At 46.2% G+C, this 18,715-nt stretch overlaps 3 protein-coding genes across 5 annotated transcripts in view; 2 read left to right on the top strand and 1 right to left on the bottom strand.

Moving 5' to 3' along the window:
• The first annotated feature begins 820 nt into the window (after positions 1–820).
• On the top strand, positions 821–5,812 carry C1QBP (complement C1q binding protein). The gene is made up of 6 exons (XM_007451585.1): positions 821–1,162; positions 1,752–1,902; positions 3,581–3,674; positions 4,833–4,928; positions 5,175–5,297; positions 5,432–5,812. Exons 1-6 carry the CDS (start codon positions 940–942, stop codon positions 5,579–5,581), a joined length of 837 nt encoding a protein of 278 aa, XP_007451647.1. The 5' UTR covers positions 821–939; the 3' UTR covers positions 5,582–5,812.
• A 63-nt stretch (positions 5,813–5,875) lies between these two features.
• Positions 5,876–12,806, bottom strand: RPAIN (RPA interacting protein). 3 transcript variants are annotated; one of them, XM_007451583.1, is made up of 7 exons: positions 12,714–12,806; positions 10,934–11,104; positions 9,850–9,910; positions 7,741–7,852; positions 7,528–7,591; positions 6,340–6,480; positions 5,876–6,023 (listed from the first exon to the last, which is right to left on the bottom strand). In XM_007451583.1, the coding sequence occupies exons 1-7, from the start codon at positions 12,792–12,794 to the stop codon at positions 5,994–5,996; spliced, it is 660 nt and encodes a 219-aa protein (XP_007451645.1). In that variant the 5' UTR covers positions 12,795–12,806; the 3' UTR covers positions 5,876–5,993. The 3 variants fall into 3 exon arrangements, with proteins under 3 accessions (XP_007451645.1, XP_007451646.1, XP_007451644.1); XM_007451584.1 differs by lacking the exon at positions 6,340–6,480 and having other exon boundaries at positions 5,994–6,023; positions 12,714–12,794; XM_007451582.1 differs by lacking the exon at positions 5,876–6,023 and having other exon boundaries at positions 6,274–6,480; positions 12,714–12,794.
• A 703-nt stretch (positions 12,807–13,509) lies between these two features.
• Positions 13,510–18,715, top strand: part of NUP88 (nucleoporin 88) — a 30,196-nt gene continuing 24,990 nt past the window's right edge. The window contains exons 1-3 of the mRNA XM_007451581.1: positions 13,510–13,893; positions 16,550–16,719; positions 17,474–17,599. Coding sequence (XP_007451643.1) covers positions 13,591–13,893; positions 16,550–16,719; positions 17,474–17,599 — 599 coding nt within the window. The 5' untranslated portion in view covers positions 13,510–13,590. The remainder of the gene's footprint in view (positions 13,894–16,549; positions 16,720–17,473; positions 17,600–18,715) is intronic.

The following is an 18,715-nucleotide window of genomic DNA, read 5'->3' as shown; positions in this document are numbered from 1 at the left end:
CTCTTGTATATAATGCTCAAATTTGCACATGACTATCAAATCCATTAAAAGTGAATCTTGTACATGTGTGAGGCTTCTTTCTTGGGTCTCCTTTCCCTTATTCACAGAATGCTGTTTAGAATATATTAAGTATATCTTATCTTTGCCACTTGATTTGGGAAGACTTACCTTCTTGCTACCTTATATATCTTATGTGTCCTGGTAAGGTAGGAACATTAGTTCTTAACCTAAATTTAATGTAAGCTGTGCCTTCTTGCCCCCAGAAAAATAATGTCCCATCAGAACCTGGGTGTAAGGTTGGAGGGTTGCAGGAATTAACCAGGGCTCTTGCCTTTAGGAGCTCCGGACCTGGTGGGGGTGAGGGTCAGCTGCCAGGTAAACCAGCAGTGCCAGGAGGTTTCTGCTGAGAAAAGAATAAAGGACAGGGGCCGGGTCGCACAGGCATGAGTCTGTTTTTCAGGGACGAGAGGAGGAAGTTCCAGGAAGGCCTCTTATGGGAGGTGATCCCGGAGGCTGGTCTTTGGGAGTTGGTGGTGGCAAGAGTGCATTCCACGAAGTCATAGAAAGCCTGGCCGTGCTTGAGAACAGTAGATGGAAATTTGGAGAGTGTAAGCAGCCACTGGAGAGAACGGATGCTGGCCAATTAAACAGCAAGCCTGGGACACCAGACTCAAGCCAGCTCAGCTAAAGAAGTTCAGGAATCGGATTCCAGGCCTCCCCGGGAGGCCACACCGGAGGCTACCAGCAGAGGGCGCATTCCCGCCCGCTGTGCCTTCGGTCTGCAAAGCGGCGGCGCGGAAGCACTTCCCGGGGAGGGGGCGGGACTTCCGGCGGCGGCCCTAGATCTAGGGGGCGCAGTTGCGAAGAGTTGTCGCTCTTGCCGAGAGTTGTCGTTCGTGTCCGCACGTGTCCGCCGCCGCCTCCGCCTCCGCTGCAGAAATGCTGCCGCTGCTGCGCTGCGTGCCCCGCGTCCTGGGCACCGCTGTCGCTGGCATCCGCGCCGCCGCGCCCTCCCTGCCGCTGCTGCAGCCCGCGTCTAGGCCGTGCGCCCGGCCCTTTGGGCTGCTGAGCGTGCGCGCGGGGTCGGTGCAGTTGCCCGGTCTCCTGCGGCCTTGGGGGCCCTGCGGCTGCGGCTGCGGCTGCGGCGGACTGCACACCGAAGGTAAGACTCGTGCACGTGGGCCAGGGGCGTGAGGGGCCAGGGCCTGGGTGGGGCGGGGAGTCCGGGACGTGGAAGTGTAGACCACGCGTGGACAGCCCGGAACCGCCCCTGAAGTCCAGAACATTCTCCCACTGATCGGCGACCAGCGGGGTAAACCCACGCGTGATCGCGTTTCCCGTCTTCCCCCACCTCTGTTTTACTCTGCGGGGAGAGATGCTGTAAAGCCCTGGAGGCCGACTCTATTCTCAGTCTCTCGAAAATGGAACTTTGCGAAAGCCCAAGGTCGCGGTTGGGAGTAAGTAGCGTGGTGTTGTTTGTTGGCAAGTGAAAGAGGGTAATTGCGAATTTTTCTTGCTCTATTTTGAAACGTCGTAAGGAGTTCATTGTTGGGAATCACTTTACCAGAATGCGAGCTCAGCTTCCTCCTGATAGCTTAACGGCATTTTTACAGATGAGGATAAGTTCCCAGAGCCACCGTTAATAGCAGAAGTATTAGAAACAGCCCAAATACAGGTCTCTGGTTGTAGTAACCTGGGTCGTTTTCCGTTTTAGACTGATTGGCTCTTTCTGTAACTTACTTCCATTGTAGGGGACAGAGCTTTTGTTGAATTCCTCAATGATGAGATTAAGGAGGAAAAGAAGATACAGAAGTATAAGTCTCTCCCCAAGATGTCTGGAGGTTGGGAGCTGGAAGTGAATGGGACAGAAGCTAAATTAGTGCAGAAAGTTGCTGGAGAAAAGTAAGTACCAGGGGCCTATGGACTCCAGGGAACCAAATCCATGACCCTGCAGGACCTGCCCTTACTCATCCACAACAGCCTTTAGTTAAGACAGGTGCTTAACAGACACGTGGTTTCCGAGAGACCGTAGGATTCATTTGGATAATTTCGTAAGCTCCAGGTCGTTCATTCACTGCACACTTATGTGCTGTGATAGTTAATATGGAGATGGTAAGCAAGTAGCACCGAAGCCAAGTCGCTGGGAGCCTACTGGACCAGTAGAGGTGTCAGTCACTAAACCCTTGCTGCTGAGGGAGGCTATGCCTTGCCTAAATCTATGCACGCAAATTAAGAAATTCTGACAGCACCGACAGAATCTCAGATTTGCAATGCTGACTTACTATACTACAGGCTCTGGCTGAGGAAAACAAAGCTCCTACTCTGTTTATAGTTGAGAAAACAAGATAAGGGTGGGGTTGCCGAATAGTAAGGGTCATCATGAGAAAGATGGGAAGACTTTGACCTGCTTAAGCTGTTTGTGATCTACTTTGAGTGAATTTTTGTCTATGCTGTGAAGTAGGGTTCTGGGTTTTTTGTTTTGTTTTGGTGGGTGTAGTGTTTTCCCCCTCATAGGTCAATCACGTATTCTGTAATGTGACCTAAACCACTTTCCTGGGGTAAGTCGTAGGCAGTTTGGGGCCATTATAAGTAATGTTCTAATGAACATAACTACATTTCTGTGCCCAGGCGTCAGCTTGGTCCACACTGTTGCAGATTAGACAGATTTTGTGGCTGAACCTCAAACCTCAAACTGGCAAGGCAGCCAGTTAGCACAGCTCCAGAGGGGAGTGGCTACAGTGCACTGTTGTCTGCAACCCAGCAGTGCTCATTCCAGATCTCTCAACTTTAGATTCAAATTTTGGAACGTGATATGTCAGGTGAAGGTTCTTGCAACTTAAAATTGTCATTAGTTGGTGTTTGTGGCCTGCTTTGTGATTATAAAACTTCCCACAACTGCTCTGAGGAATGAGCCTGTCCTGCAGCATGTTCTTTTATTTTTTTTGGCGGTGCCCTGTGTCTTGCAGGATCCTAGTTCCCCATCCAGGGATTGAACCCAGGCCACGGCAGGGAAAGCGCTGAGTCCTAACCACCGGACCACCAGGGAGCTCCCCAGCAAGTGTTGCTCCTTGTGAGGCGCCCCCTGCATGGGGCCAGGGCTGCTCCCTCCTCAGCTGATGCCACAGCCCTCCAGCGCGCCTTCTTCCCCTCCTCTCGGGCAGATTTTCTTCTAATGGAGAAAAGCTTTTAAAGGAGGCTTCTGCCCCCTGCCCCCAGCTTCCCACCACTGGAAGGTGCTCTGGAAAGACGAGGGTGGCATTGTCAGTTGGCTGTGGCCAGGAGGTAGCCAGTGGACACAGGCTGGCAGTGAGCCCTGGATGCCGGCCTGGTGACAGGAGCCCACACATGACTGCATTTGGCTGAGGAACAAGTGCCTAATTGACTTCCAGCAGCCAACACATAGTAGGCCCACTTCGGGCCTGCTGAATCTATCTGTGGGTGGGATGCAGGCACCCGCCTTTTGGAAGTTCTGCAGATCAGAGGTGTATTGTTTCAGCAGCATTTTGAACTGTAGCAAGCCTCAGTATCTACTCCTCAGTTAAGAGGACATCCTCTGTTGTGTTTTCTCTTGCCTTTCTAGGGTCACCGTCACTTTCAACATTAACAACAGCATCCCACCCACATATGATGGGGAGGAGGGGACCTCTGAAGGGCAGAAGGTTGAAGAACAGGAGGCAAGTCTGTAACACTGTGACCAGCCTGTGCCGCCGCCTTCTCACGGGCTGTTCTGGAGGCTTGCAGAAGGAGCATTGGTTTTTGTTTTGTTTAAATTCTCTTAACACTAGGAGAGAAGGCAAAGGACAGCCATCCTTGGGCCTCTTCTTGTAGAGCACCAGAACTGTGTGGCCCCTTTTCTTTCCCAGGGGTGAAGTAAATTGTTCCCTTTAGGCTTAGGCTTTATAATTTGCCCTGTGTTCACTTAATAGAGAGGAATTGAAACTGTCTTAACCCTTCCCATGATCAGGAGGTAAACTGTCATTTGGAGTGTTTCCAAGTGAGGGGTGCTCTCACACGTCCCAGGCTGGTGATAAACACCAGGCAGGGGCGTCAGAGACTTCGCCTTAAGGTGCTGCCCGTCTTGCTTGGACCTGGATGGTGCTCGGTCTTCAAACATTTTAGGAAGCAGTGTGCCCAGCCTAGAAACCAGCCAGTGTGAGGGCCACAGGGTCCCCAGGCTTTCTGGCTGGGTTGGCATGGTATTGTCTCACGACCCAGCTCAGCTCCCTGGAGCGCTGGCCCAGCACTAGGACCGCCCCGCCCCCAGCACACACACTGGCTGGCTCACCCTCAAAGCGGGGGTTGCTGTGCTTTAGCCAGAGGCACCAGCCTCTGGTCCTGGGCTGTAATAGAGGAAGATCCCAAAACAGCTGGGAAGGGATTTTGGAGCTTTAGGCCAGCTTTGTAGTGTACGGATGTAGAAAAAGGCCCAGGAAGATTAAGTTAATTGGCACTCTCGCTGGGGCTGGAGTTCAGATTTCCTGATTCTAACCTTGTAGAATTAGGTTAGAACCTAGTATTAGGTTCTAATATGTAACCTCGTATGTTCTTTAAATAAGTAGCGTGGCTAATAGAAGTGAAACGCTGTACTAAATATATGATACTCTGCCATCCAAAACATAGTCTACAACTCTAGAAAGGATCCACAGGATGGGTTCAGCCCAGTCTGTCTGAACAAGCTGGTACGTGGCTTTAATACTCTGTGTTAAAAGATCCTAGGCTCCTTACTTGGGAACACCATAGCGTAGCAGTGGCTATCAGACCCCCTGAACTGAGACCTTCGGTCCAGACCCCTGCCAACAGAGACATTTACTGACTCGTTCTTGTTTCCCCAGCCTGAATTGACGTCCACTCCCAATTTTGTGGTTGAAGTTGTAAAGGATGGTAGCAACAAGGCCCTTGTGCTGGACTGTCACTTTCCAGAAGATGAGGTATGTAGAGTGCAGTGCTGGCAGCCCTGGGGACAAGGAGGGCCTCCGGGGACCTTCCTGGTCCCATTTAGCTGATACTAACATTTTCTAGCTTAGACCAGCAAAACTGGGAAGACTGGGGTGGGGGGCGGTGAGGGAGCAAGGTTAAGATCTGAGTTTCAAGCTATAAATAGTCCCTTTTCTTTGCACGAGTCTGGCTTGTCCTGGGAAACCTTTCAGTTTTCCCCAAATATTGTCTCTTGTCAGATTGGACAAGAAGAGGAGGACCAGAGTGACATTTTCTCCATCAAGGAAGTGAGCTTTCAGTCCACTGGCGATTCTGACTGGAAGGACACGAATTACACGCTCAGCACAGATTCCCTGGACTGGGTGAGTGCCCGATAAGGTGATGGTGCCCTTGGGCCTTGCAGGGGAGGGTCTAGTCCAAGCCACACAAAGAATCATCTTAATAAGTGTCTCGGGTGCCTTCTTTTTTTTTTTTTAACTAATGTTTCTCCTTTTAGGGCTTATACGACCACCTAATGGATTTCCTTGCGGACCGAGGGGTGGACAACACTTTCGCTGATGAGTTGGTAGAGCTCAGCACAGCCTTGGAGCACCAGGAGTACATTACTTTTCTAGAAGACCTCAAAGGTTTTGTCAAAAGCCAATAGAGAAGACAAGCTGCCAAACACCTTAATTTTACGGCAGGCTTTGGCCAGTGAACAACACCTACTCTGAAGCCAGACCCACATGCTTTGAAATGGTTTTCATCCCAATATCATGGAAAATAATTCAATATTAACTTATTTCTTTTGCCTCTGATTTACCATTTATTCTCTACAAACCTGTTATTTCTAGATTTTTGTATAACAAAATGATGGACAATAAAATCTCCAAGGTGATTTGTCTTTTCTATTTCTACTCCTTCCCTTTCAATCTGCATTACGAAACACAAAGAGCAGAGAAAACTTTGAAACATTTTAATACAAAATAAGTTATAAATGAAAGATTTGTATTTACAAGGCCCCTTCTCAAGACAGAACTTGTTTCCAACCCAGTAGATCGTGTGCATCAGGGCTGGCTCTAGAGGATCACAGCCCAAGTATCACAAGCCTGAATTTAAATAGAAAAAAAGTTAGCTTAAATTATATTCCAGTCACAAAAGCAATCTCAATATATGGTTAGAAGTTGCAACCAGTAATGACATTTTTGCTGCTCCTTTCACGACCTGGGCTGCCTCTGTCCTTCCCCTTTCGGGGAATGACTGGCCTTTTTAACTGAAGTGACTTCACTTTTCTATGCAAGTAAAGTTCCTCAGAGAATAAACTGCATTTTTAAACATTTACCTCTTTGTAAGCTATTTCTACCAGGGTGGGAATAAAACCAACCACTGACCCGCTTTTACCACTGGGTCCTGTGGGAGGCTTACCAGACAGCTCATGAGAAGACTGGACTTTTCCTCTGTTCCTTCAGTGACCGAAAATGCCGGCGTGTGGGGACAACATGCACTGTGCTCATTCACGCTGTCTTCTAAACAGGCGCGAAACTTTTGCTCTGTTACCTCTGGAGACTGAAAAACAGAAAAGTTAAACTACAAGCTAACCTTAAGTCGTCGCATAGTCAACAGGCTGAAAATCCCGATTCCTCACACCATCCTGTAACCATGGCTCGCTGTGATGGTCTGATTCCTCGGACCTTTAGAAATGCTCACGATCGTGCTGAGAGGATCTCTTAAATAACGTCCATCTGACCGCCTCTCCAGATGGACCAGTGCTCTCCACTCCTGCCCTGAACACTGATGCTCACCGCACCAGGAACGTCCAGGGCTGGGAGGCTTCCCAGCCTCCCTGTGTTTCTGCCTCTACCAGCCAAGTGTACCCTTACCAAGAGCCAGTGCTGCTTGGTCCTACCTCTGTTTGTGCTAATTGAACTTGCTATTGTAACTGACGGACTTAATTATCTACTATGTAAACCAATGAAATAAGAGAATGAAACAAAGTTATGTTTTTGTGATAAGTGGAATATTGAAGGAACAGTCAAAAAGATGAGTCCCTAAAAAAAAAGTGTTGAATTAGGTAAAAGATGGGGAGGAAAAATCCTGAAGTGCACTCAGCTTCTTGATGGCACTTACAGAAACAAAACAGGAAATGCTAGATTATGCGCTTTAAGAGTAGTTTATAAAAAACAAAAACAAAACAAAAACCTCAGCTCTCCAATCAGCAGAGCCTCGCTCAAGGACTGGCAAATAAGTGTATGTTTAAAACTTCCTATAAAATGTTTCATTTTTATAACTTACCACTTCAACGAACTGGCAAACTTTTAGCCACATCATGTCAGATAAGAGGGCTCTTATATTTTAAGACCACTGACACTTAAAATTCTGAATACAGCTGTGTCTTCATATATGGAAAATTTTTATGTAAATCAGATACAAGTGTTTCCAATTCTAAACTGGGCTTTCTATAAAGCTCTTAAGCAGCCGTACATTAATAAGTACCTCACAAATATGCTGTCTGTATTCTCACCATGGATGACTGCAAGCTACCAGTGTGAACTGAACGTGAAGTTGGGAAGAGATGTGTGCAGAGGTGACACGGTCTGTGTGAGGAACACTCACATGAGATGGGATGTACAGGCCACACCGACACATGACCACACCGCTTGCTATTCTCAGATTGTACCTGAAAGCAGAATTGGGATCCCAGCGCATTACGGCCAGCACACCTGGATCCCTCAACCTTCCCAGATAATAGATTTGGGGGGAAATTCCACTCACCTTGGAGTGTGGGGTGGGAACAAATAATGCTGAAAAGGTTGTGAAAACTCTTACTTTGTACACACAGGACAGATGAGGGAGTTTGCTTCCCACTCAGCCAGCATGACGCTGAGACACTTTTCATCAAACTGCAAGCTCTTCTCGTACTCACTGATGATGGACTGTTCTGCAAGGCAAAGGACAGCTGGCGTGTTTCACCTCACGTCACCTGGGTCGCCCTGTCCTGAGTGCTAAGCTTCACTTTCAAAGGCATCATCCACACAAGAGAAAAATGCGGGCAAAATCACACTACCAATCACTAGATATTTACTGCTCAGGCTTCATCTTGTTGGCTCTTTCCCCTCCTGTCTGTCCTCTCCTTGTGAAGTGATGAGGCTAAGAGACAAAGAGACAACTTTCACACCCATCTCCAGAGGCCACAGGGGCAGAGATGAAGAGTGGCAGGGTCCCAGGAGCAGCTGGAGAACACAGACGCTGACGGCTTCGGATGCCAGGCCCACCTGGCTGAGTCTAAGGTGAGATGTTCGCCAGTGTCCACAGACTCAGGCTCTGTGCTGTTCAGAACGTGTGTAGCAAACATGCAACAAGCCCTAGTACTTAGTAGGCCTGGGGTACAAAGATGAAGTAGGCTGGTCCCTGCTCTTGATGAGCTCGCCATCTAGGCTTCGGAGCAGGGGTCAGCAAACCACAGCCCACAGGCCATTCCAGCCCACCTAACATTTTTAATTTTTAAAAAAATTTTGGCCATGTCACAGGGCATGCAGGATCTCAGTTTCCCGACCAGGGATTGAACCCGTGCCCCTGCAGTGGAAGCGTGGCATCTTAACCACTGGACCGCCAGGGAAGTCCCCCACTTTCCATTTTTTAAGTAAAGTTGTAACGGAACAGCCACGCTCATTTGGTTTATGTATGGGCTATAGCTGTTTTCACCCTACAACAGCAGAACTAAGTAGCTGCAGTAGCCTAAATATTTACTATCTGGCCCCTCACAGAAAGTTTGCCAACCTCTATTCTAGAGGGTTCCTTATGACTGAGTATGGCAGAACACAGCAAATTCTTATCACTACAGATTTTTGAATTAAATATACCGCAAGAGAAATATTTAGTGAGTCCTGTGTTTCACCACTAAGGTAGGTTTTGCAGGCGAGGGTAAAGAGAAAATCAATTAAAAAGAAAAAAATTAAAATCAAGGAATATACAGTCTAACTGGAGTCAACACACCCATCATCATAACTAATGTTTGCATAGCACTACACTATGTGTCAAGTGCTGTTTTAAGTTCTTTATGTATATTAACTTCTTCACTACTACTCCCTTATCTTAAAGATGGAGAGACAGGCACAGGGAGATTAAGTGCTTTGCCCGGCGCCACACAAGTTAAAGTGGTAAAGCTGAGAAGTGAATCTTAGCAGAGATTCATGGTCTTGCGTCCTTAAGATAATAGCTATTGTGTATTGAAAACTTCCTATATGCCAGGCACTGTTCTAAGTCTACACATATTATTTAAGTCTACAAATAGTTTTGTAGTTTTAGAGAGTCAAGTCTGTTATCTCTATTTAACAGATGACAAAAGCTAAGCCTAATCAAGATAGGGCTGTGTGAGATAAATGACTTAAATTACATAAGGTGCTAAATTATGCACTCCGTGGTGCTATGATTCCACAGGAAGGGGATGCTCACAAGACCCTGGGGAGTCAGTAAAGAAAAGACACAAGAGGAGGTACTTAAATTAGGTAGCGCAAGAGATCTGATCGTGCACTATCCTGTAAGGTGACAGGATTACTACTAATCTATTAACAGAGAGGTACTGTCGATAGAATAGACATGGAAACTGGACTCACAACACTGATTTTACTTCCCAACCCCACCACCAGCTGTGCAACCTGTGGTGTAAGACACCACTCTCTTCTGTCTCACGCTACCTGGTAGGGGCATCATAAGGAGAGAACCATAGCATGGAAGAAGAGGTCAGAGCACAAGGCCTGGAAACAATGACTATTATTATTGGGAAGACAGACAGCCAAGACCTTAGAGTAAAAACAGAGATTTCTGGACACTCGACTAAAGATGGAAATAATGAGTTAAAAACATGCTGTTCAGAAAAAAGCATCAGCATTAGAGCAGCTAGAGATATAGGCAGGAAGAACTATTCTTAGACCTCACCTTGATCAATCAGCTCCTGTTGGATTTCCTCCAGCACGGCCAGGTCCAGCGGCTCCTCCAACTGCAAGAGAAAGTAGGGTCAGCAGAGGTTTGAAGTTATGATCAGCTGACAAGACCCACAATGATTCACACTTGGAGGCTGGCTGGAAGAACACAGATTCAACTGAGGAAATCAACCCAGTCCTTCTGTAGAATGTGCCGACAATGCGGTAATGTGGCCATGCTGAGAAAGGCATCAACAGATGATTAAACCAGCCAGTGACAAAATAATGGTACCACATTTGGGGGAGACAGTATAGGGTAGCAGCTAAGTATATGGCTCTGCTAAAGCTCTGTGACCATTAGAAAGTTCCTAACCTCTGTCAACCTCATTTCAGGCCTCTGTAAAGTGGGAATAAGACCCACCTGAGAGGGTTATTGTGCGCACTCATTGTGATTATGTAACTCAGACATTTGGCACAATGTAGGACACATAGAAGGCACCAAGTAACGCCTCTTTATTACAGAGAGCCTTGATGTTCTCAAAGCAGTTTCCCACATGTTTCTTATACTGTCCTCACAATACCGACAACATTATCTTTTTCATCTTACAAATGGGAAAACTAAAGCTCAAAGAGGCAGAGTTAAGAGTCAATAGCAAAACCAGGATCAGAATTCCAGAACTACTGACTTCCAATCCAGTGCTCTTCCTGATACATGGTAAATGGTCTCCTATCCACACCCAGTTCCTAACCCTGTCTGAGATTAGAACCAGAAAGTTCCTGGAGACCTTTTTAAAAAGAGAGATTCCTGGCTTAGGCCTACTGAATCAAAAGCTCCAGGGGTGCAGCCAATGAGTGAAATTTCTTTCTTTTCAGTTTCAGAAGTGATTATGATGCAATGATGCAGCAGGTCGACAGCCTGGTATTTATGAACCATTAATTAATCTAGAAGAGTCTAACGTTAAAGGTAGAAGAACCTGGGTGAGAGGCTGTTAGAATCCTGATTGGGGGCTGGAGGGTGGATGGGTTTAGAGGACTTGGGGAAATAGGCAGAGAGAGGACACTGGCATCCCTGGTGCTAAAAACACATATCCCAGCCTGACCTGAGCCAAGGCCTCTGGCCGGCTCTCCGCCAACTGCAAAGCATTCCACTCTTCTTCCATCACCTCCTGCACGAGAAAGGTGTTCTGAGCTCCTCCTGACATATTGCCTCCAGCCTGGCGATATTTGTTCAGGAGCCTGTCCCGGCTGTTTCTCATTCTCTCCAGGCATCCCTTGGAAGAAGACAAAGGTGAGGGGGCAGAAAAGGCAATTCCGTCAAAAACAAACAAACAAAAAACACCTCTTAGATTAGTTGTTAAAACATTAAAGGAATTCTATAGACACAAAATTTCAACTCTAATCCCAACTATTGTTATTTTGGCACCTTCCTCTCCAGCCCGTATCCACGTGTTGATGGGTGAAATTACAATGCTTGGGTCACATATTTCCAGATTGACATATTTCATAGTCTATCTTTAATGCCAGCTTGCTTAATGGTTGGGTGATAATAGCGCAGCATCCACTGTGCTAACAGGACACTTAGGTTGCTTCCTAATTCTTTTTTGTGTGTTTTGTTTTTGTTTTTAAATAAATTTATTTATTTTTGGCTGCATTGGGTCTTCATTGCTGCACACTGGCTTTCTCTAGTTGTGGTGAGCGGGGGCTACTCTTCATTGCGGTGCATGGGCTGCTCATTGTGGTGGCTTCTCGTTGCAGAGCATGGGCTCTAGGCACATGGGCTTCAGTAGTTGTGGCACGTGTGCTCAGTAGTTGTGGCTCACGGGCTCTAGTGTGTAGGCTCAGTAGTTGTGGTGCACGGGCTTAGCTGCTCCGTGGCATGTGGGATCTTCCAGGACCAGGGCTTGAACCCATGTCCCCTGCAGTGGCAGGCAGATTCTTAACCACTGCGCCACCAGGAAGTCCCGCTTCCTAATTCTTGCTACTCTCGATATGATTCTGGTAGCCGCCATCCTGTACCATGTCTCTCACCTTCAGGCAATCTTGTCCCCTAGGGGACATGTGGCAATGACTGGAGACATTTTTGGTTGTCACAGCTCTAGCTGTAGGATTATTGACATCTAGTAAGTATGAGGCCAGGGAGGCTGCTAAACATTCTACAATCCTAGAACAGCACCCCACAACAAAGAACTGTCGTCTTCAAAAATGTCAAGAACCAGGATTGAGAGAAATCCTGCTGTCGACAGTCATTTCTAGCATCAGATTATTTTCCTGGGATATATCCACTACTTCAGAGATTACTGGAAAGACAGGTCATAGTACTTACAGGAACCAGACTGAGCTCAGGATAGGTCAGAACTGACCGTAGGCTACAACCCTGCTAAGACTTAGGGACGGAGGCTCAGAAGAAATAGTTTGGAATAGGAAGAGAAATAATTTCCGGGATTAGAAATAATGTCTAATTATTCTATTCCTCTGTGGAATAGACATAACGTCTCTCTCGCTTGCGGTGAGTGTACAAGGTGCCTCTCTGGTGTCCACCGACCCGACATCAGCGGGTGATGGTGGTGCCACCATAGAAATGTAGAGGTGCGGTCGCGATCACACTTCACACTGAAAGCAAACCCGAGACCAAAAGGAAGGCTTCCTGGGCCCGGGCCGGCCCGGGCAATGCCACACCCAGAGGTACAGAAACTCCAGGAAGTGGCCGGGCGGTGGCCGAGGCCCGGACCTACAGGTGAGAGGCTCGGGTTCCAGGTCCACCTCCACGGACACCTGCTTCACCAGGCTGGGCTGAGAGAAAAGCACGGAGGAGAGCGGTTGCCGGGACGGACTAGGGGAGTGACGACAGCCCGGCCAAGGCTTTCCAAACTCCACACTCACCTGCCTGAAAGCCTCTTTCCAAGGCGGGGAGCCCACCAGTTTATACAGCGATCGATGCCGAGACCCTGATCCCTCTGCCATCTCCTTTTCGCGGGAGTCGCCGCCAGAAGGCCCGCGCCCCGGGGCGCGTGCAGAATCCTGGGAGTTGTAGTTCCTGGGTGCTGGTCGCACAAGATCGTAGGGAATTCTGGGAAGCGCTGTCCTTCCGGCCGGCCCCACTCGGAGACAGGCTTGGGCAACCCCAGAATGGGTGACTAAAGAAGTGACATTTGCGGGTTTCCCTGGTGGCGCAGTGGTTGAGAGTCCGCCTGCCGATGCCGGGGACACGGGTTCGTGCCCCGGTCCGGGAGAATCCCACGTGCCGCGGAGCGGCTGGGCCCGTGAGCCATGACAGGAGAGGCCACAACAGTGAGAGGCCCGCGTACCGCAAAAAACAAACAAACAAAAAGAAGTGATATTTGTGAGGTCTGCCCAACCTGGATTGAGGGAGGTAAGTCTTGAGGGAAGGTTTTAGATATTTAGGTTTATCCAGGTGAAATGTCCAATAAGCAGTTAGATACACAGGTCTCAGGCGCTTTACCCCCAGCTACTAGACTTCCCGCAACCCCAAAGCTTTCTCTAAGCAGGCAGTGGCATGTTGACCTTCTCGTCCCGCCCCCTTTGGCTTCAGAATAGGCTTGACTAGTGATTGGCTTTGCTTTGGCGATGACGCTACCTGACGGGCTGGCCTCACCTTCGCCCCGCCCCTCCCCTAGCCCTGCTCGGGCTTCCGGGCTCCCTGCTCGATGACTGGCCGAAGCAGTGGACGGCTGGAAGCGAATTGGCTGCCCTCAGCGGCGGGCTGAGCAACTGGGCTGACGAGAGCTGTTGGGCCAAGATGGCGGCCGCCGAAGGAGCCGCGGGAGACGGTGAGCTGTGGCAGGCCTGGCTCCCTGACCATGCCGTGTTCTTGCGGCTCCGGGAAGGACGGAAAAACCAGAGCCCAGCCGCAGCCGAGAAGCCGGCTTCTTCATCATTGCCTTCGCCGCCGCCCCTGCCGCCGCACTTGCTGACGAGAAACCTGGTCTTGGGCCTCGGCGGAGAGCTCTTCTTATGGGACGGAGAAGGCAGCTCCTTCTTAGTCGTGCGCCTTCGGGACCCCAGCGGCGCTGGTGAGGAGTCTTCCCTCTCCCAGTACCAGGTACGGCCAGGCTGATCTGGAAAAGGACCCTCAGCTGGGATCTGAAATGGCGTTTACGTCCCCTTCCCATCCTGGCTGGTTTTCGTCTGCTGGGAGGGGTGCTCTGCGAGGGTGAGCAGACGTCCTTTTTGGGGGCGTCCAGCAGCGAGTGGAAAAGTCTTATTTTCATTCGCTGTAGCGTGGCCGTAGAACCTTTTGAACCCTCTCTACGCATATTTCACTCCTTCCACATATGTTCGTTGACTCTGACGCTGCGCCGGATACTGTTATAGGAACGCCTGCGCTCCAGATGCTTAAATTCGCGGGGTCTGGGAGGAAGGGAGAGACCATGGAGTAACAGTAAAACATCAGTGGCGCAGGTGCTCTGAAGAAAAACAGAGCAGGGGTAAGAGGCTTAAGAGTGTGGGTGCACTCGCTCTTTTTAGGAGGTTGGTCCCAAGAATCCGATGTCATGACGTCACGCTCATTAAATAATAGGGACAGTCCTAACTTTCTCTTGGGGCTGTTGAGAGCATTACGTCGGGTCGTTGATTTGAAAGCAACAAGCTTCGTGCCTGACATGGAGGAGGAATCCCTGTTAGCGCTTTCAAAAAATTGGGCCATCTCCAGAGTTGAAAGGGATTTTTGCTGGCTTCTGAGAAGCCAAACAGCATGTGAAAGTAGGTGTGATCAGAAAGTACTACAGACTTCTTGTGATTAAACATTGCTTTATGGAAGCGTTTATTTGTAATAAGCCGATTCGCGTCTTTTAAAGATTACAAAATAAGAAAACTTGGCCCCCATTCTAACATATGGCATACATATATCGTGTGCCGTTGTTTGATTCTTGCTGATGAGAAATAATTTGAATAAGGTGCTGGCATTGTTTTTGCAGTGTTGAAAACAGGTCACAAGCGCACAAACTACTGACTGTAAAATTTCAGTTTATAAGAGTAAGTGTTAGATGCTCGGCACACAGTATTAACAATAGCACCCTATATTGCTATGCAGAATTTAGCACAGTCATGATTAAATTATTTATACTTGTTAATTTATTGTCTGACTTCTTTTCTGGAGTGCAAGCACCAAAGCAGGGGCTGTGTCCGCCTTACTTAGTTTTGTATCCCCAGTGCTTCAGTGTGCTTGGAACATATAAACCCTCAGTACATATTGATAACTGTCTGAATGACCTTCAATCCTCCAAATGTCAAAAACTCAGAGATAGACAAGGAAGCAGTTTAGCGTGAGTTGCAAGTTTCAGTGAAATGAAAACATGAATAGCCACCTTAAAAACCAAACCAAATCAAAAAAAAAACAACCGTCCCCCCAAAAGGCGAAATGAAAGCATGAGTAGTGACTTTAAAAACCAAATCAAACCAAAAAACAAACCAAACAAAAAAAGCCCACGTAAATTATGTGATTATCACAGGTGACCTAGGTAATTAGATTAGATTGTATGCATAACAGGAGAAAGGTGGTCTTTGATTTGAGGTAGATCATTAGAATCAAATAGGAGGAAGATTGAGAAGATGGGAAAAGGGAAGAACCACTGACCGGAGGAAAAACAGTTTGATTAGAATCGGCAAAGGGCAGCTAAGAACAAAAACAAAGAAACTTCAGACTTACAGACATCAGGAACAATTGAAATCACATTATATTCAACAGTCCTGTCTAAAAAGATTTTGATTTAGGGTGATTCTCTGTACATAAGGATAAGCAATACATTGGTAATCTCATGGTTTATTACTGAAAATAGAAAGAAAAGAAAATGGGAATTTGAGATGCTCATGAGAGAAGAAATAGAAGGACTTTTTTTTTTTTTGAGGGCATATGAGACAAACAGCTTAACAGAATTCCCTGAAAATACCACTGTTCAATGTCAAATCTGCCTCGGTAAAGCAGCATTTTAGTTGCAGAAGCTCTTGAAGCCATCCTCTATCTTATTGTACTATTTATAACAGTAATTATCATTTACTAGTACTTATGAGTTCTTCATTTGTCTGGTCACTAAAACATATATTGAGAGTTAGTTAGCAACATGCCATATACTATGCCAAAGATACAGAAAGGAAAGACACAGAGCTCAAGTAATTCATAGTTGTGTGGGATGAGCAGGTAAAAGGATAATTAGAATGCAGGGTGCTAAGTACTATAATAGAATTATCTAGGGTGTAGAAAAGATGCATTAGTTCCTGGCCAGAAGGTCACGGATATTTTCTTGGGAGGAAAGTGCATAGGAACTGAGTCTCCAAGAATGTTTTAGCCAGCTAAAAAAGAAAAATGAGGGCATTGCAGGAAGAATAGTTGTACAGAGACACAGAGACATAACAAAGTATGATGATTTCCCAGAAATACAAGTTAATCTGATTGGAGTATAAAGTACAAGTGGGGAATGGTGGAGATTTGACGCTGAAGTGGTAGTCTGGAGTTTGATGATAAAAAGGGAGTTATATGTAGTATTTGTCAAAGTAGGGAAACCTGGTGCATTTTATATAATATTCCAATCTAAATAGTTAAAAAATATTTCATCAGGTAATGGCTGAGGTGTTAGTACTTACCCAGAATGTTTCATTAAACTACAGTTATAGAAAACTAAAGTGGTACTGTGCTTTCAAGTAACTGCCATATATATTTGCATTAAAATTAACTATTTTGACTAGTTTGCTTTAATTTTCAGAGATTGCTTTGCATAAATCCACCCCTGTTTGAAATCTATCAAGTCTTGTTAAGTCCAACACAACATCATGTAGCACTTATAGGAATAAAAGGACTTATGATATTAGAATTACCTAAAAGGTGGGGGAAGAATTCTGAATTTGAAGGTGGAAAATCAACAGTGAATTGTAGGTAAGTTGTATTTCCATTTAGTGTTTATAATTTTGTAATACATGCAAAAAATTGCTTAAGACCAGTGGTTCTTAAGGTATGTTTACTCTCCTACTATTGAGACATCATACTCCAGATGGTCTGCACACTGGCTTCTTGTAATAATAGTGTTTACAGTATATGTGGGGTTGTACTTTTATTCTGCCTAAATTATCACATTGCTGTCTCATTGGAAGTCAGCCTGTTTTTTTCAAGTAGGTTGAAATAAGATGTTTTAAAAGCAGTTATTAACTGTGAGCCAGACAGTTTTCTCACAAGTGTAACTAAGTTTTATTTTTGTATTTTTTTCTTTTCCAATTCTGAAAAATGAGAGTCTGAAAGATCTGAAAAGAATATAAGGTAGAAACCCATCTTTAGCTCCACAACTCATAGGTTGGGCCTCCTTAAAAATGTTTCCTTTCTAAATCTCTGTTTCCTCATTTCCACAATAGGAGTGATAATAGCTGCCCTTGTAGTTTCCTTACAAAGTTACTAAAAGGATCAAGTAAGATACTGTATCTAAAATCACTTGTAAAGTACAGTATAATATACTCTACAATTTAGAAAATATTTTAATTTTGATTCTTTGATGTTGGTTGGTAGATGCTTTAAACGCTGTCTCAGCAAGATTTATAAGAAAGGAATTTGAAGGAAAGAAGAGCAAAGAGTGTTAAGATAGGTTTTCCTTTAGAAGCTTTTTCATCCAGGTTTTGGGAAATTGCTGTCTTTATTTTAGCACCACTCCCGTTGCTGAGAGATTTTTCACCAGTTCTACCTCTCTGACTCTAAAGCATGCTGCCTGGTATCCAAGTGAGATGCTGGACCCCCACATAGTGCTGTTAACATCAGACAATGTAATAAGGTACATTTTTTTCTTACAGCTTTGTGAGTGGGAAGATGCTCTGTCTGGTTGCCAGTTAATAGCTCAAAGTACCACTAAATGGGTCAGTAGATGTCGGAAAGCTTTATCTGATGGCTGTTGTTAGTTGTTACCCATTCTCAATCGTGTAAGAATCGTCCAGCTGCCCTAACTTACATGCCTTAATTACTGTTATTCCCTCTCAACTAGTCCTACCTCCAGTCTCTCCTTTCCCAGTCTGACCTATTAAGATAATCTCCCTAAAACTGTTTTCACTGTGTCACTCTTTTGGAGGTAATGTAGCATAGGGGAAAGCTAATTTAATTGGGAATTGAGAGATTTGAGTTCTTGTCCCAGTGTCACTTCTGTCTTTGGGATGTTAAAAACTTGGGCACCTCAGTTTCCAGTTTGTCAAATGAGCAGGTTTCATTTGATCATTTACTAAAGCCCCTTCCAGGTTTTGCATTATATGGTTAAATGCCCTAATCCTACAGAGATCTCTATTATATTATCAGTTAACTTTCTGGATCTGCCTTATGCAAAAAGTTTGTTGGGGAGACTGACTGATGTACAGATACCTGCAGTTTTATTTTTTCTAATCACTGCTTTGACTGTGCTCTGCCAAATCTTCTTTTACTGCTGAATGGTTGATCCTTTAATGGCTTCTTACACAGATCTCATAGATTTCTGGTTACTTTTAGTTATTAAAACTTAGTCTCTTCAGTTTAAAACTCTGATCTCAAATCCACTTCAAAACTATATCCTGGTCCTATCACAGGTCAGACCTTGAGGGATCTGGAATGAGTGGGCAGGGCATGATCTGCTCTTTGACTCTTCTTTCTACCCAGGCACCTTGAGGTAGGGGGTGGAGTGTAGGGAGGAGAGCTGTTCCTTCCTCTGGGTCTGACTCCTCCATAGTGGGGTAAAGAGCGTGTGCTAGCTGAGGCATGCATCTTAACCTACCTGGTTGTCCATCAGTGAAGGGAAGGGGGCATCTCCCTCCTCCTGGTTTAATCTAGTTCCCTCAGCTGCTAGTGACCTCCGTTGATGTGATAGTCTCTGCACAGATTTTTCAGGGGCAGTGTTCGGCCTTCAGCTCCCTCCATCACTCAGGAGCTC

Source organism: Lipotes vexillifer, unplaced genomic scaffold (genome assembly GCF_000442215.2).
Source record: "Lipotes vexillifer unplaced genomic scaffold, Lipotes_vexillifer_v1.1 scaffold126, whole genome shotgun sequence".
In the NCBI taxonomy this organism is placed as follows: Eukaryota; Metazoa; Chordata; class Mammalia; order Artiodactyla; family Lipotidae; genus Lipotes; species Lipotes vexillifer.
This window is presented reverse-complemented; position numbering and strand designations above follow the sequence as displayed.

Excerpts from the sequence above, each read along its gene's own strand:
- RPAIN (XM_007451582.1), bottom strand. The coding sequence starts at position 12,794 with ATGGCAGAGGGATCAGGGTCTCGGCATCGATCGCTGTATAAACTGGTG. Across the intron at positions 11,105-12,713 it reads GGAAAGAGGCTTTCAGGCAG|GGATGCCTGGAGAGAATGAG; the intron begins GTGAGTGTGGAG and ends TCTTCTTCCAAG. Across the intron at positions 6,481-7,527 it reads GCCTGTACATCCCATCTCAT|TCTCCAGAGGTAACAGAGCA; the intron begins GTGAGTGTTCCT and ends TCTGTTTTTCAG.
- C1QBP (XM_007451585.1), top strand. The coding sequence starts at position 940 with ATGCTGCCGCTGCTGCGCTGCGTGCCCCGCGTCCTGGGCACCGCTGTC. Across the intron at positions 1,903-3,580 it reads CAGAAAGTTGCTGGAGAAAA|GGTCACCGTCACTTTCAACA; the intron begins GTAAGTACCAGG and ends TTGCCTTTCTAG. Across the intron at positions 5,298-5,431 it reads GCACAGATTCCCTGGACTGG|GGCTTATACGACCACCTAAT; the intron begins GTGAGTGCCCGA and ends TTCTCCTTTTAG.